Here is a 15578-nt window from a genome sequence, read left to right as displayed (position 1 = left end):
CCAAACGAAGTATGCATAAAAAAATAACACGAAACAAGTTATGACTAGAAAACTAGTTTTAAGGGGGTTGCCATAATTCAGTAATTTAAACTAACTTTGAAAAGACCTAAAAAAAAGTTCCACCGAGTTCCACTTAAATTTTTTTTATGATATTGGGCACATCTTTTCCTACAAATTTTGTAAAAATCAGCTGCATAAAGTTGCATATTTCGCTTCTGTGTAAGGTTTTATGATAGGTGAAAAAAGGTAAAATATTGTTTAACTTTGCCAGGAAACAAGAAACCTATGCACTACCTTCAACAAAAATATGGGATTTTTTATTTTCTTCAATTATTCCAAAGAAAGTATGCATGAAAAACTAACTCGAAACAAGTTATAAATAAAAAACTGATTTTAAGGGGGTTGCCATAAAAACGCTTTGTATATCCGAAACGGTGCGACCTAGACTTTTGGTATATTTGACAAAGTACATTATTTTTAATAGTTCTAAAACTTTGTAGAAGAAAAAAAAGTTCTATCTCTTCAGAAAAAAAAGTTATGGTTACATTTTTTGTCAAAGTAGGCCATGAACAATTATTGATAGGATCAAATTACGCGGTATATATTTGTAAATAATTTCTTCAAAGCAACTATATGCATTAAAAGAACGGTTTGGCAGCTACTGATTTATGTCCACGTTTTTATTAATTCGAACCACTGTGCGTCGCACAAAGCATACCAAGATAAACGGACACATAGAAACAAGAACTTTTTTCAATGATTGAGCGCAGTGGGTTTACCTCTCGTTATATTGGCTTGTAAAAAAGACTGAACGTAATGGATTTTGAATCCTTCACACTTTGAATATATGCTAATACAATCGTTATTGTTAGTGATTACTCTTACACTAGAGCTATAAATCATGAGTAATTATGAATGACTAACATGAGGTTATATGTATATGTATTAACCAACTTGATAACCATGTATATGCCTGTTGTTTATCAATGTTTATCACATTGTTTATATCACGATAATACTTGGTTTGTATTTCATTCAGTAGCTTGTCAATGATGAAGTTATAGTTTTGCTATAAAAATTGCTACAATCTAAAATAATACCTGTTATACGATATCACACAGCCAAGTTTTATTGCTTCAGCAATGCATTGAACTCAACAGAATTGGACATTATTAGCATTATAAATGACAGTTACTTGGAAAATAAACAATTTCTTACAATACCCATTTTATTGTATTCAACTCGTTTTTATTTCAACATAAAACCCAATGCTGCATAAATTCGCGTCATAATTTTACATGTAATTTTTGCTCACGATATAATGCCACCGTGCCCACCGTGCATTTCTCACACCACCTCAATACGAAACAGCAGCGCGCAAGCAATAAAAAAAATGCGGAAAAGTTTATGTAAACTTTTTCAAATTTCGGTTGTTTTAGCTAAAATTTTATAATTTTGAGTTGAATTTTCAGATTCTTTGTGAAATTCTGCTACAAACACTACTTTTCAGTTCTAAAATCATCCCCGTGGAACGGAACAGTTACAGTTTATACATTTCAAAAACCAATTACGGCTCGGCAAAGTAAAATTTCAAAATTCTAAGAATACTTAGTTATGATAAATTCGATTTCGAAAACTTAAGTGTTTTTGGTTTTTCGAAAATCGGTCTAGTTTTTGAATAATTGATCAAAAACGCGATTTTCGCATTCCGCTACATTTCACCTTAACAGACGATGTGCAGTTGAGAACAGTGTGTGAAATATTATAGTTGGACTTGAATACAGACTTTTTGAGACTAAAAGAGATGGCGAAGCATTTAGTGGCACTTAAAACCATTTGGCTGATGTTACACCAATTAAATAAATTATCCAACTGTTCTTGTAGGAACTCTGAGTCAGTTGCAAATTTGATTATATGAAATATTTTAAAGTCATCGGCGAACGATAGTTCCATACACTTGATCGAAAAATTTAGATTGTTGAGATGACGATAATGGATCATTTTTCAAGAGCATACATACTTTTTGTAAAACTCAAATATGGTCTTAAGGGTGGGAGTGGATACAGTGAGCGCCTCTAAGAAGGGGGTGCAATGTGAAGTTGATGGAATTTTCCGAAAAACGATACTTCTTGCTGAGTACAGATATTATTTGCATTTGAAAGTGTGATTGATTCGAACGTAAACGGTAATACAAATTTGACATACGTTCGAACGTATCGCATACAGCCGTAAACAAAAATGAGGATGATTGTTGATTGGATGTGACGAGGAATGTTAATTCAAGTACGTTACCAGCACAAATATTTTTTTTGTAGAGAATACTGAAAATTATGATTGTTGTGAGATCTGAGATGGGACACTGGCCGTCCGCAATCTGAACATGTGCGAAGTATTGTTCCATCAGGTTGCCGTTAAGTTGTGTTTCACTACTATCAGATTATTTCAATGGGCAGGACAATTTCTTATTCCTTATCCTTATATTACATTTTGGTGGGGAAAGGGTTCCAATCAGCTTTTTACAGCCCTGTCCAAAATGTATTGCCCTCCTCGTTACGTTACGTTAATTCTACCTTTTGTAACATTGCCTTCCGTTGTACTCTTTGTCATCGCCTTTTAATAACAGAATAAATAAATTTGTCCTCTCGAACTTTATTTACTATGTTAAAATTTTTATTGTGATTTTACAGCCACCTAATGTACATTTAAAAATAGCTGAGCATCACAAATGCAATTTAACTCTCACTCACATATAACCTGCCCACCCGATATACATCTGCGCAAGGTTATCGAGACTAGTAGCTTCGCTTATCAAGTGATTAATTTGCCCTTCCACAGACAATGGCATTTGAGAAGTAGCACCATGAATTTTTACAAACCCTTTCAGTCGCTCCTCGATGTGCTTTACATTATTCATCGCTTGTGGATCTGTGCGTTCCGTTGTACCGTCGTGCTTTGTAATCTTATTCCAAGATACCAGTGGATCATATACAAATGGTTTGAGAACTGACATCAATGTTGGAGTCTGGTTCTGTAGTACCCTTAAAGTAATTTCACAACATTTGCGAAAAAGTCCCTCTACACCAAGCGGGCCCATGGCTTTCACCATGTTATGTGTTAGGCGGAACGGGACAAGTTCTGGAATTTCAAATGCCTCTCCCCTATTGAATAGGCAGTTGAAATCCACATGAACCGTGTCACCGCTTTTAGCGTCAAAAAGGATATTCTCTCCGTGTCGATCTCCTAAGCCTAGAATATAACCAACTGCTGATATTACGGCAGTAGTACGAATGTATGAGCTGCGTGCCTGGAACCAATTGTGTGGATTAGAAAATCGATCTTTGAACCATTCTCCGAACACCGATGGATGACGTGGTAGAAGTACATTCACAAATGCGTCTTTTTTAGTTTGCAATGGATCAAGCCGTTTGTAATTATAATTACGCAGCTCCTTTGAACCCATTCCCACTCCACGTTGTTTGTAGTATGTACAAACTATGCTACGGAATGTATTGAGATTTTCCACCCACTCGATGATTCCACATTCTTCATTCAGTGGAAGAACTGCGTATGTCCGTATGTTAAGTCGTCGATGTTTAGCGTCTGGATCTTGATAGAGGTATTGTTTGACAACCGCATTGAACTCCATCAATCGAAAATCTTTACGTAGATCGTCCTTTGGTTTCATCATCATGATGTACTCTCTGCCATCGTGGCCTATTAATGTAATTCTTCTTGGTTTTTGCAACGATTGTAAAATAATGACCTGAAATATATTGAAAAAAAAATTTTAGTAAAATTATTATAATATAAACTCTTTACTATACAACCAATTCAAGATTGTGGATTGCAAATGCGTATTGTAACAAATTCGAATGTCAGATTCCATGATAACCCACAAAAGATGAATAATAAAATCAAATTATAGTACAAACATCAATCGATCAGCTCACTGAGAGGACCAAGAGGATGAGGATCTGTAGTAGCAGCATAATTGTGTTTAACCTAATCACTGGGTGGAGGCTGATGAGCGAACGTATATGTGTTGAGGATGAAGGTTGAGATAAGTACTTCAACTGTAGTTTGATCAACGCATTCTATAAGCGTTTGAATGAGATCTATGGAAAATGCCCCATGCATGACGTGAAAGTGATGTGACCTTTCAGGCCAGGAGGAAGAAATTCTTATGCCCAGTTATTGGAAGGGAGTCTCCCCTCATCTACTAACGAAACCGATCATAGGTTGCCAAACTTCGCTGATGATAGCTTGAACGCAGTGCGGAAGAAATCTCACCAAAGAGCCAAAGTGCAAACTTCACGCAAAGCATTTCATTAAGCAAACCACCTCTGTTAGCAGGTGACAAATCACCGAAAATCAAAAATTGTTGGTGATCTGAGCATATAAACTGATCAAGCACATAAAAAAATCATTAATGATTTCATCACCAGTGATCCTAGTCCTCTTGAAACTATCCCAACGAAACAGTGTACCAGTAGACTTTATGCCAATTGAACGTCTGTATATATTCGACACATTAGTTTCAAATCATCATTTCATAATCACTGATAATCTCAGCACTATTAAAGCTATCATCAAATATATTTGAGTGTCTTAACACAAACATATTTCAAATTACCGTAAATCGAGATCATGTTCCGATTCAAGCGGATAACTTGGCTGATCTTGATACACTTCACAGTGCCTTCCGTAAAAGACTATTTATATGGAAACCCTATACGATAAAAATTATGTGGGTTGGTGATTGCACTTAAGGTGAAATGTAGCGTCATAAAATGCGCGCAAAATTTTAACCGCTTCAGTTGAACGAACCGTCGCACAAAGCATAACAAGAAAAACCGACACATAGAAATCAGAACTTTTTTCAGTGATTGAGCGCAGTGGGCTTACCTCTCGTTATGTTAGTTCAATCAATCGTTATTGTTAGTGACTACTCTACACTAGAGCTATGAATCATGAATGACTAGCATGAGGTATATGTATATGTATTGTCTAACGTGCTAACCATGTATATGCCTTTTTAAGTATTTTCGATATCTTTGCAAGTAGCCACATTGTTTGTATCACAGGTTATATAAAAGTTATATTTCCAAATATTCTACATGAACGATAATACTTGGCTTGTATTCATTTCTTTCAGTAGCCTGTCATGGTTGAAGTTTTAGTTTTGCTATAAAATAATACCTGTTATATGATATTACACAGCCAAGCATTATTGCTTCAGCAACATCAATGCATTGAGCTCAACAGAGTTGGACATTACTAGCATTATATATGACAGTTACTTAGAAAATAAACTATTTCTTACAATACCCATTTTATTGCATTCAACTCGTTTTCTTTTCAATACAAAACCCAATGCTGCATAAATTCGGGTCATTATTTGATATGTAATTTTTTCTTACGATATAATGCCACCGAGTCCACCGTGCATTCCTCACACCACCTCAATACGAAACAGCAGCGCGCAAGCAATAAAAAAAATGCGGAAAAATTTATGAACTTTTTCAAATTTCGATTGTTTTGGCTAAAATTTTATAATTTTGAGTTGCATTTTTAGATTCTTGGTGAAATTTTGCTACAAACACTACTTTTCAGTTCTAAAACCATCCCCGTGGAACGGAACAATAACCGTTTATACATTTCAAGAACCAATTACGGCTCGTCAAAGCAAAATTTCAAAATTCTAAGCATACTTAGTTTTGATAAATTTGATTTCGAAAACTTAAGTGTTTTTGGTTTTTCGAAAATCGGTCTAGTTTTTGAATAATTGATCAAAAACGCGATTAGCGCATTCCGCTACATTTCACCTTGAGTATTCGAAAAGTGTCGTTAAAGTAATGTTTTGACAAACACAATGTATTGAATAGTACATGTTTAACAACAGTTACCTCTTCTTGAATGCCATGAATATAAACCAGATTCATTGAGTACGGAGAAAACGTGGCAGAACTTTTGTCTAGGACTAGCTGCATACACTTCTGTATTGGCATCATAATATCAGATAATTTGCCATCATTGAATAATTTTGGCAGGGATTTCACAAGCGAAGATACGGTGACCTTAGTTTCTTTGGTGTTCACTAGATCCTTATTAGTCAACTCGATGAATTTCTCAGCAAGGGCATTGAAATCGGTGATCATTTTCTGAACTGACGTTTTAGCAAGCTTTTTATCATGGAAAATTTCATGGCAACGTTTCACTCGGTTCGCATACGAAGATTTGTATACACTGAGCATCATCCAAAGCGATTGTTGCGGATAATGTAATATTAACTTCACAATAATTGCTTTTAACACTTGATAAACTTCAACAGATGGATGAGCTACTCGACTGATCAGTTGTGAAAAAGCAGTAAAGAAGAAATAAGGTGACAAGCTTTCGCTCAATTTCATCGCAAGCTTGTTCATATTGGCACAGATTTTTCTGTGTGAATCATTATTAACTCCTTTAGAAGTACAGTCTAACCAAATACTTAAAACTCTAGGCATCGATTGATAAATGTACGTCGAACCGTATATCATAGATTTTCCGTAGTAGGTCATTACTTCATGCAGCAACTCCCATCCTTTTGCACTGTCTTGATCATCGGTGCTGAAGTTTACATATAGTTTGTCAAGATATTGAGCAAGGTGGACCATACTTTTTTCCGATTCAGGGTTTGCTAGAACAGCCTCTTTGAAGCATTTTTGATTAGCGCTTGCTGAAACATTGGAGGCCTCGGCGTTGTAAATGGCAACAAGGAGTTTGCCTTGTGCGTAGACATTTCTATCTTCCTTTTGTAGTAAATTCACCTCTTTTATATTTGCTTTCTCCAATATGTCAGCCAACCCTCGCTCCAAAACCTTTAAAGCAGTTGACATTTCGCGTTTTTCCCATAATAACTTAGCCTTCTTAACAAAAAGCTCTTTTGGTTTATAGCTTTCGGCATGTAGAATATAAAGTTGAGCCTGTTGAAATAATTTCGCTCTTGATGCTAGTTCAGTGCTTTTTATCCATAATTCTCCGATATGATCATCTATGGTTTCATTGATTTCCCTAACGATTTCACCTTCACTGGTATTGAAAGTCATCCCATTGATGAGTACTTTTGTTTCATTTAGTAAAATTCTGCGAAGACTTATTATCGGTTCCATCGTTGCTGCGTTAGGTTGTAGCAACTCTAAGCGTGCTTCGAAATTTTCAATCAGGTGTTGTATCTCGTAGTTACATCTATGAAGTCCGCCCCTTAAACGAACACTCTCTAAGATTTGCTCACACTTCTCAAATTCGGTGATCATATGCAGTTTAAGAACCTGTAAGATATGTAAATGTTATTATTGATTGTTTTTATGGCATCTCTCAGGAGGTTGTATACTATATCCCACAGAAAGCAGTGCTCAAAGCAGTTCAAATTGAACTGCCATATCCACCCAGCAGTTCAATTTAAATCGCTATGCAGACGCTAAGTTTATACTATTTATGTAACCATTTAAATAATTCAATTCGAACTGCTTTAAGCACTGATGAGCCGAAGTTAAACGTGAAGAAATTTGTGCTTTTTGTAAGAATCGATGTATCGCTGATATGAAAGTATTGGCAATTTAAGTTTGTTTAGTAATTCATGTAGAGATGCTAAAGTTTAAGAAAATTTTCTTTCTAACTAAAATGTATTTATATAAATTGAATATACGAGTTGATGTTCAATAAATTGCACTAAACAAACTTGTGAATTTTATTAAGGCTAACGTATTAATAACAAAAATGCACATAGCATAGGACTACGATTTCAAATTTAGACACTGTCATTCTACACAATACTTACTTGTTCATATCCTTTTTCGTATGCACTCAATTTCAAATCAACATTCCCCAAACTTTTTAATACTGCTAATCTAGCTTGTTCCAATTTTTGCACAAACAAATTATGATCATTTTTTCTGTAACTGACCATCAATGATCCACAAATCACGCCCCAGCTATCACTTTCTTGAACCAAAGGTGATTCCAGTAGTTCATCTAGTTCTTCGAATCGACCCAAACGATACAATGGTTCAGTTTTGATTTCTTGTAGCAACGAATGCACATTATGATCGTGGTACTTGTTCAGTAAGCTTTCCGACAGAAGTAAGGCCGTGTCCGGTTGATCTAAACGAAGGTAACATTCCACCATATTATGAATATCCGATGGACTCATATCGCCAACCTGGAGCATACGTTCATAGCATGCCGCAGTTTGATGTAGCTGACCAGATGCGTTGTGCAGAAGAATTTGTTCCGTTAATGTTGGTTCAGTCATTTTCAAACACATAACTCCTTCAACCGAATCCGAATCATTCAGATGTGTAAAAATTCTTGCCAACATACCTAAATTCTGCTGCAACCGAAGTGGTTCTTCTTCGATGAATGACTCCAGGTACATAAGAGATCGAGCGTATTGATGACACTTGAAATTAATATTGGCTAACATCTCACGGTCGAGTTGCCGTAGAAAATTGTCAACGTTATGAAAATCTGTTTTACTTGAATCAAGTTTGTAAACTTTCAACCATTGCCGTTTCCATTTCTCGAGAAAATCAAGCAACGTGAATGTTAATTTTGCACATTCGTAAGACATGTCGGTAGTAGATCCGTTTAACTTACGTTCTATTGACATAAACTGCATAGTCCGTAAACCTCGAATGTAATGAATCTGTTGCTCTGGACTGTCGACCTCCGGGTTGTTGTTCATAACTGCATTGAAGAGAAACTGCACCTCTTCGATAATCATTTTTTGATTCTCTTCTATGCTTCCTTGCAGTGCATGAAGTAGGATGTACGGTAGAAACATGGTCATAGTGCTGATGTCGCAACGAATGCTTGGTTGGAAAGATTTCAGAACACCTTGTGTTTTGCTTTTCTCCAACTTTTCAATCATCTGCGTCGCCCACATGTAGGCCCACTCTTGGCATGTTTGAGCTTTTGAACTACCAAATATAGGATGACATTCGAGACTTGATATTCTTGTCAATCCAGTATAGCATGAAGTTAGTAGAGGCTCCATAATTGGACGCAAACGTTCCGGAATCGCTTCCCATACTTCTAGCTTTTGACCCCTGACTGGTGATACTTCTCGTTCCACTAAAATTTCTTGAATTGCCAATGAAAAGCTATCGACAAATTTTGTATCTTTTTGAGATTGGTAAGCGCGACAAAGCTCAGCTAGTGCCATTGTAGCAAATGCATCCGAATGGATACTCAATGCAAAACTATCCTGCGGCGCGTAATTTGGTGGTAAATAACTAGGTGCAAGAGCTCCAAGCTCTCCAATGCATTCCGATGCTCTTAACCTATAATTGACATCAATATCGCTACAACTTTTAATGAGGTTATCCAATAAACTTTCTACCATTGGATTGAATGTCAACTGCCCAACGATGGCGTCATTCAGCTTGAGACGGTTTTCGGCAAAAAGTTGTTTAAGATATTTCAAACCATAAACTTTTACTGACAGATTCTCGTGATTGACATGCTTAACAAGTTCAGCAAATCTTAACAGAAACTGATCTCGATCTCGGTCGTTTCTTTTCTGAGCAACAACAATCTTTTTAATTTCATCATCCACTTTAGTTTGATCAAGAAAGAACAGATCCGATATATGTTGACTTAACAAACTGTTATTTTGTACAACCAGGTAATGAAATATATAGTTTATATCTTCTGGAAATTGATCGATGAATTGTTCAAGCGAAACAAATATTGTGCTAAGTAAAGGGCCTAACTGTTGAACGTCCACAGTGCAAATAAAAATGCGCCACACCTTGATACATATATCTTTTAAATCCGGTTTTTCGATGGCCAACGTAGTTTTTAACAGAGCAATGATCTTGAACCGAAAAGGCGTAATGAGATGGCCACCTAGTAAACGAATTATTTCGCCTAGGCTTAAAACCGTTTCTCGTTTCAACGCTTTTTCGTTCTCCAGATTAATCAGTGAGGCTTCGAAATATGTCAATACTCCCAGAAATCGATTAGAAATGTAGTCAGCCATCCTAGTGGTGGTAATATCCTGAGAATCATCTTTCGCAAGCAAACTGCGAAATGCATGCAGAACACATTCCGCATTGATGTGGTAAAAGATGAGAATCTCGGACACTGTTTTCTTAAAAAAAAAAACAATAAAAACAAAATACATAAATAGAGATTTCATATTAACTTACCTTGATGTCGGATTGGAGTAAATGCACTAGGGTATTTCCAGTGTTTTTCATAATGTAATCGATACACTGATTTGTAATATTGGCTGGTTCGTTGATGAAGAGGTATGGATAGATGGTGAGAAATGATCTTGAAAGTAGCACAGTTTTGTCGTTCCGAATGAGATCAGCAAGCTCCTGCAGTAGTTTTTCACATTTTGGGCGCTAAAAATTTTAGACATTATATCAGTAAGTTTTATGAACCGGCGTAGGTTTTTGTCCCGACGAACTTCGCATCGCTCAAAAATTATCTTTGGATTGAAATCATCACTGAAAAAAAATCAGAATAATCCAATGTCCTATGATAAAGTCGGTTTCAGAAGAGCGTGGTCATCAATGCTCGCGAGCGGTGAAATATAATGGTATAAGCTTTTTTATCGCACTGTGGGCAGTATTGTATTTCATAATTCGCGATTCGAAGCAGTTTTTTAGTGCCCGCAAATTAAGGGTCCCACAATAAGGATGGAATGATCTCACCAATAGAAGAGAGCGAGTCTCCTGTGAGAGTAGTGATTGAAAAGGGAATCCGCTTGGTAACAGACTGTAAAGTGTCTATTAACAAAGTTGTTATACCCAGCAAATACCTATTGCCGTTGCCGCAAGACTTGTTTGCTGCACTTTCTGGTTCTAAAGTACTTTGCTCTTTAGATTTGGTTGGGGCATATTCACAGTTTTTATTATGAAAGCGCTCAAAATGTGTGATTAGTAATTATCATTAACATTAACAATAACAACAAATTTTACAATCGGCCTTTACAAGGTGATGGATCAGGTATTGAAAGGATTAGATAATGTGTTCTGCTATTTAGACGACGTTCTAATTCCGGATAAGGATTTTGAGGATTTTTATTTTATCTGGGACATGTTTTGACAGATTCTGGTTTTCTATCATGTCCAGAGTGTGATATTCTCCATTCCGCAGATATCCACTCTGTACACTTGTTCGCGGCCTTTGACTCAACGAGTGCCACCGTCATTCCGCACTCTCACCAACTGCTACACGCTAACCCAATCATACTCAATGTGGAATATCACATAATTCAGGATACCACATCCTCCCCATCAACAACAGTATTAATAAATATCAGTTATTAACAATTGTAATTACCGAGATATATTTGTAGTCTACCTAGAGAGACCTAAGCGTGGTTTTGATTGAGGCTAACCGGCTAGCCTCCATTTATACTTCAATCCTTCAACCCCTTTCTGCTTTACCATAAAAAAAACCTGTTTTAATCCACGTAGTGGTGTAATGATGCCTTTCTCATGTATATAATATTGTGGTATTCTATTCAAAAATTTTCTCTTCGATTTTTGAAAGAAATCAAGAGATTGTTTATGCATTAACTAGTATAACATACAGAATAAAACAGTGCTTTGATTAAGTAAGTCATGCTTAGGAAAACGAAGTGGGTTCACTATTATATGCACATCCGGCACCGGAACCCGAGAACCGGTCGGTTCGTACGGCCATCAACTAACATGACATACAAATTATACTAGTACGCACTCTAAATTACGAATTAAATGTTTGTTGCATCCGAAAATATTTTAAGTGACGGTGTACAATACTGAACACACTTTACCCTATAACTCCGGAACCGGAAGTCGGATCCGGATGAAATTCAGGAATTCCGCAGTACGCACTCTAAATTACGAACTAAATGTTTGTTGCATACGAAAATATTTTAAGTGACGGTGTACAATACTGAACACACTTTACCCTATAACTCCGGAACCGGAAGTCGGATCCGGATGAAATTCAGGAATTCCGCAGTACGCACTCTAAATTACGAACTAAATGTTTGTTGTATACGAAAATATTTTAAGTGACGGTGTACAATATGTAACACACTTTACCCTATAACTCCGGAACCGGAAGTCGGATCCGAATGAAATTCAGGAATTCCGTATGGGACCACAAGACCTTTCATTTGAATCGAAGTTTGCGGAAATCGGTTAAACCATCGCTGAGAAAAGTGAGTGAGATCCATTTTGGTATATATGACCACTATTTCCGGCACTTCCGGAACCGGATACCGGGAACCAGGATAGCCGGAATCGGTTTGTTTAGTTGCCTACTGATAATGACTATCGATTTGTGTAGTTTTGAGACCAGTTTAGAATTTTTTTTTACGTTTTTTGTTTCGCCGGTTTAAGTGACTGTGTACAATATGTAACACACTTTACCCTATAACTCCGGAACCGGAATTCGGATCCGGATGAAATTCAGGAATTCCGTATAGGACCACAAGACCTTTCATTTGAATCTAAGTTTGTGGAAATCGGTCAAACCATTGCTGAGAAAAGTTAGTGAGATCCATTTTGGTATGTGACCTCTATTTCCGGTACTTCCGGAACCGGATACTGGGAACCAGGATAGCCGGAATTGGTTTGTTTAGTTGCCTACTGATAATGACTATCGATTTGTGTAGTTTTGAGACCAGTTTAGAAAATTTTTTACGTTTTTTGTTTCGCCGGTTTAAGTGTCGGTGTACAATATGTAACACACTTTACTCTATAACTCCGGAACCGGAAGTCGGATCCGGATGAAATTCAGGAATTTCGTATGGGACCACGAGGCCTTTCATTTGAATCTAAGTTTGTGGAAATCGGTCGAACCATCACTGAGAAAAGTGAGTGAGATCCATTTTGATATATATGACCACTATTTCCGGTACTTCCGGAACCGAATACCGGGAACCAGGATAGCCGGAACCGGTTTGTTTAGTTGCCTACTGATAATGACTATCGATTTGTGTAGTTTTGAGACCAGTTTAGAAAATTTTTTACGTTTTTTGTTTCGCCGGTTTAAGTGACGGTGTACAATATGTAACACACTTTACCCTATAACTCCGGAACCGGAAGTCGGATCCGGATGAAATTCAGGAATTTCGTATGGGACCACGAGGCCTTTCATTTGAATCTAAGTTTGTGGAAATCGGTCGAACCATCATTGAGAAAAGTGAGTGAGATCCATTTTGGTATATATGACCACTAATTCCGGTACTTCCGGAACCGGGAACCAGGATAGCCGGAATCGGTTTGTTTAGTTGCCTACTGATAATGACTATCGATTTGTGTAGTTTTGAGACCAGTTTAGAAATTTTTTTACGTTTTTTGTTTCGCCGGTTTAAGTGACGGTGTACAATACTGAACACACTTTACCCTATAACTCCGGAACCGGAAGTCGGATCCGAAATAAATTCAGGAATTCCGTATGGGACCAGAAGACTCTTCATTTGAATCTAAGTTTGTGGAAATCGGTCAAACCATCGCTGAGAAAAGTAAGTGAGATCCATTTTGATATATATGACCACTATTTCCGGTACTTCCGGAACCGGATACCGGGAACCAGAATAGCCGGAATTGGTTTGCTTAGTTACCTACTGATAATAGCTATCGATTTGTGTAGTTTTGAGACCAGTTTAGAAAATTTTTTACGTTTTTTGTTTCGCCGGTTTAAGTGACGGTGTACAATATGCAACACACTTTACCCTATAACTTCGGAACCGGAAGTCGGATCCGGATGAAATTGAGGAATTCCGTATGGGACCACGAGACCTTTCATTTGAATCTTAGTTTGTCAAAATCGGTTCAGCCATCTCCGAGAAAACCTATTGAGATTATTTGACACATACACACACACATACACATACACAGACATTGCTCAGCTCGATGAACTGAGTCGAATGGTATATGACACTTGGCCCCCCGGGCCATTTTTCACTAGTCGATTTTTCAAGTGATTGCATAACCTTTCTATATGAGAAAGTCAAAACAATTCAAAAATTTCTGCAGAAAACTCGACACTTCAGAACCCAAATTATATTCATTCTTGCGTACGCTCTCTATAATAAATTGCAAACTGTTGCAAAAATCTGCGATCTGTGGCACAAAATACGTGTAGCATATTGGATTACAGAATCTGTGGTTGTCCATAATATATATGTGAAAATGGTACCACCGCGCACAAACAGCTTATGTACATGCTCCAGAAGTACTGAATTAAAACAGCAACCGTCCTGCGCTCCTCTCAATAAATTGCACCAAACATAGGAACGAGGGCGAATAGCAGCGGGTGAAACGTTACTTAATTCCTCAAGCACTTCATAACGCTAGACACTCACATAACTGAACACCAGCACGGCCATGCTTCGAAAACCAAATCACTCTTGCACAAAATGTCTCTGTTGTCATATTTTAATTAATTTATAGATTTTACGTGTATGTAACGTATACGGAAGCAGTTTATACTACTTTCTTTGTATACGGAATAAGCATGTGTGTTTTTCGGTACTGAAAGTTATCCATAGGACATCAGCTGCTACTCTATCTCGTTCACATTTCAATCAACCATGTGTTTTACAAAGCTGTGTTGACATGTTTCTGAACTCTGAGCTGAACTCAATTCTTTGTGATTTGAATTTTCTAATATTGAACATGAGCTTAACTCGGTGCAATGAACTGCATGTTGGCCATGGGCACTACCCGACGCAACAGTTTCTCTTATAATTATTCAATATTGATCATGAGCTTAACTCGGTTCAATGAGCTTTATGTTGGCCATGGGCTTATACCGACGCAACTGATTCTAATAATTTCCAAACATTGACCATGAGCTTAATCGCAAATGATGTAAATGAAGAGGAAAACCCAATTTCATTCATCTCGTTTTCTCTCAATGATGCCCAAAAGAAAAATCCGATCCTTCATCTAGAAGCATTGGCCGTTATTAGCAACGAACGTTTACAATTTTGCACGGCTGGATCACAAGCCTATTTTATTTCTAAACGTCTTTCATATGAACCATCGACTCCCATAAAAAATCTTTCAATCGACTATAACAGTTCGGCTGAAAAGTTCGTATCGTTTAATAGAAACACACATTTTTTGCCAAAATTCGTTTTTATTATTCAACATAATTGCCATCAGAGGCGATACAGCGATTATAGCGATCTTCCAACTTTTCGATACCATTTTTGTAGTACGATTTGTCCTTTGCCTCAAAATAGGCCTCAGTTTCAGCGATTACCTCTTCATTGCTTCTAAATTTTTTACCAGCGAGCATTCTCTTGAGGTCTGAGAACAGGAAAAAGGCACTGGGGGCCAAATCTAGAGAATACGGTGGATGAGGGAGCAATTCGAAGCACAATTCGTTCAATTACAGCATGGTTTTCATCGACTTGTGACACGGTGCATTGTCTTGATGAAACAAAACTTTTTTCTTCTTCAAATGAGGCCGTTTTTTGAAATTTCGTCCTTCAAACGCTCTAATAACGCTATATAATAGTCACTGTTGATGGTTTTTCCCTTTTCAAGGTAGTCAATGAAAATTATACCATGCGA

At 37.1% G+C, this 15578-nt stretch overlaps 1 protein-coding gene across 6 annotated transcripts in view; it reads right to left on the bottom strand.

Annotated features, from left to right (window-relative positions):
- Positions 1-2648: 2648 nt before the first annotated feature.
- Positions 2649-15578, bottom strand: part of LOC131434645 (serine/threonine-protein kinase ATR) — a 36847-nt gene continuing 23917 nt past the window's right edge. For 4 of the 6 annotated variants that reach the window (XM_058601581.1, XM_058601582.1, XM_058601580.1 and 1 more), the window contains 4 exons: positions 10194-10394; positions 7820-10135; positions 5907-7310; positions 2649-3763 (listed from right to left, as the gene is read on the bottom strand). In XM_058601581.1, the coding sequence (XP_058457564.1) occupies positions 2744-3763; positions 5907-7310; positions 7820-10135; positions 10194-10394 (4941 nt within the window). In that variant the 3' untranslated portion in view covers positions 2649-2743. Of the gene's footprint in view, positions 3764-5906; positions 7311-7819; positions 10136-10193; positions 10395-10459; positions 10915-15578 lie in introns of those variants that run through there. The other 2 variants (XM_058601585.1, XM_058601586.1) reach the window with 2 other exon arrangements.

Source organism: Malaya genurostris, chromosome 3 (genome assembly GCF_030247185.1).
Source record: "Malaya genurostris strain Urasoe2022 chromosome 3, Malgen_1.1, whole genome shotgun sequence".
Classification (NCBI taxonomy): Eukaryota; Metazoa; Arthropoda; class Insecta; order Diptera; family Culicidae; genus Malaya; species Malaya genurostris.
This window is presented reverse-complemented; position numbering and strand designations above follow the sequence as displayed.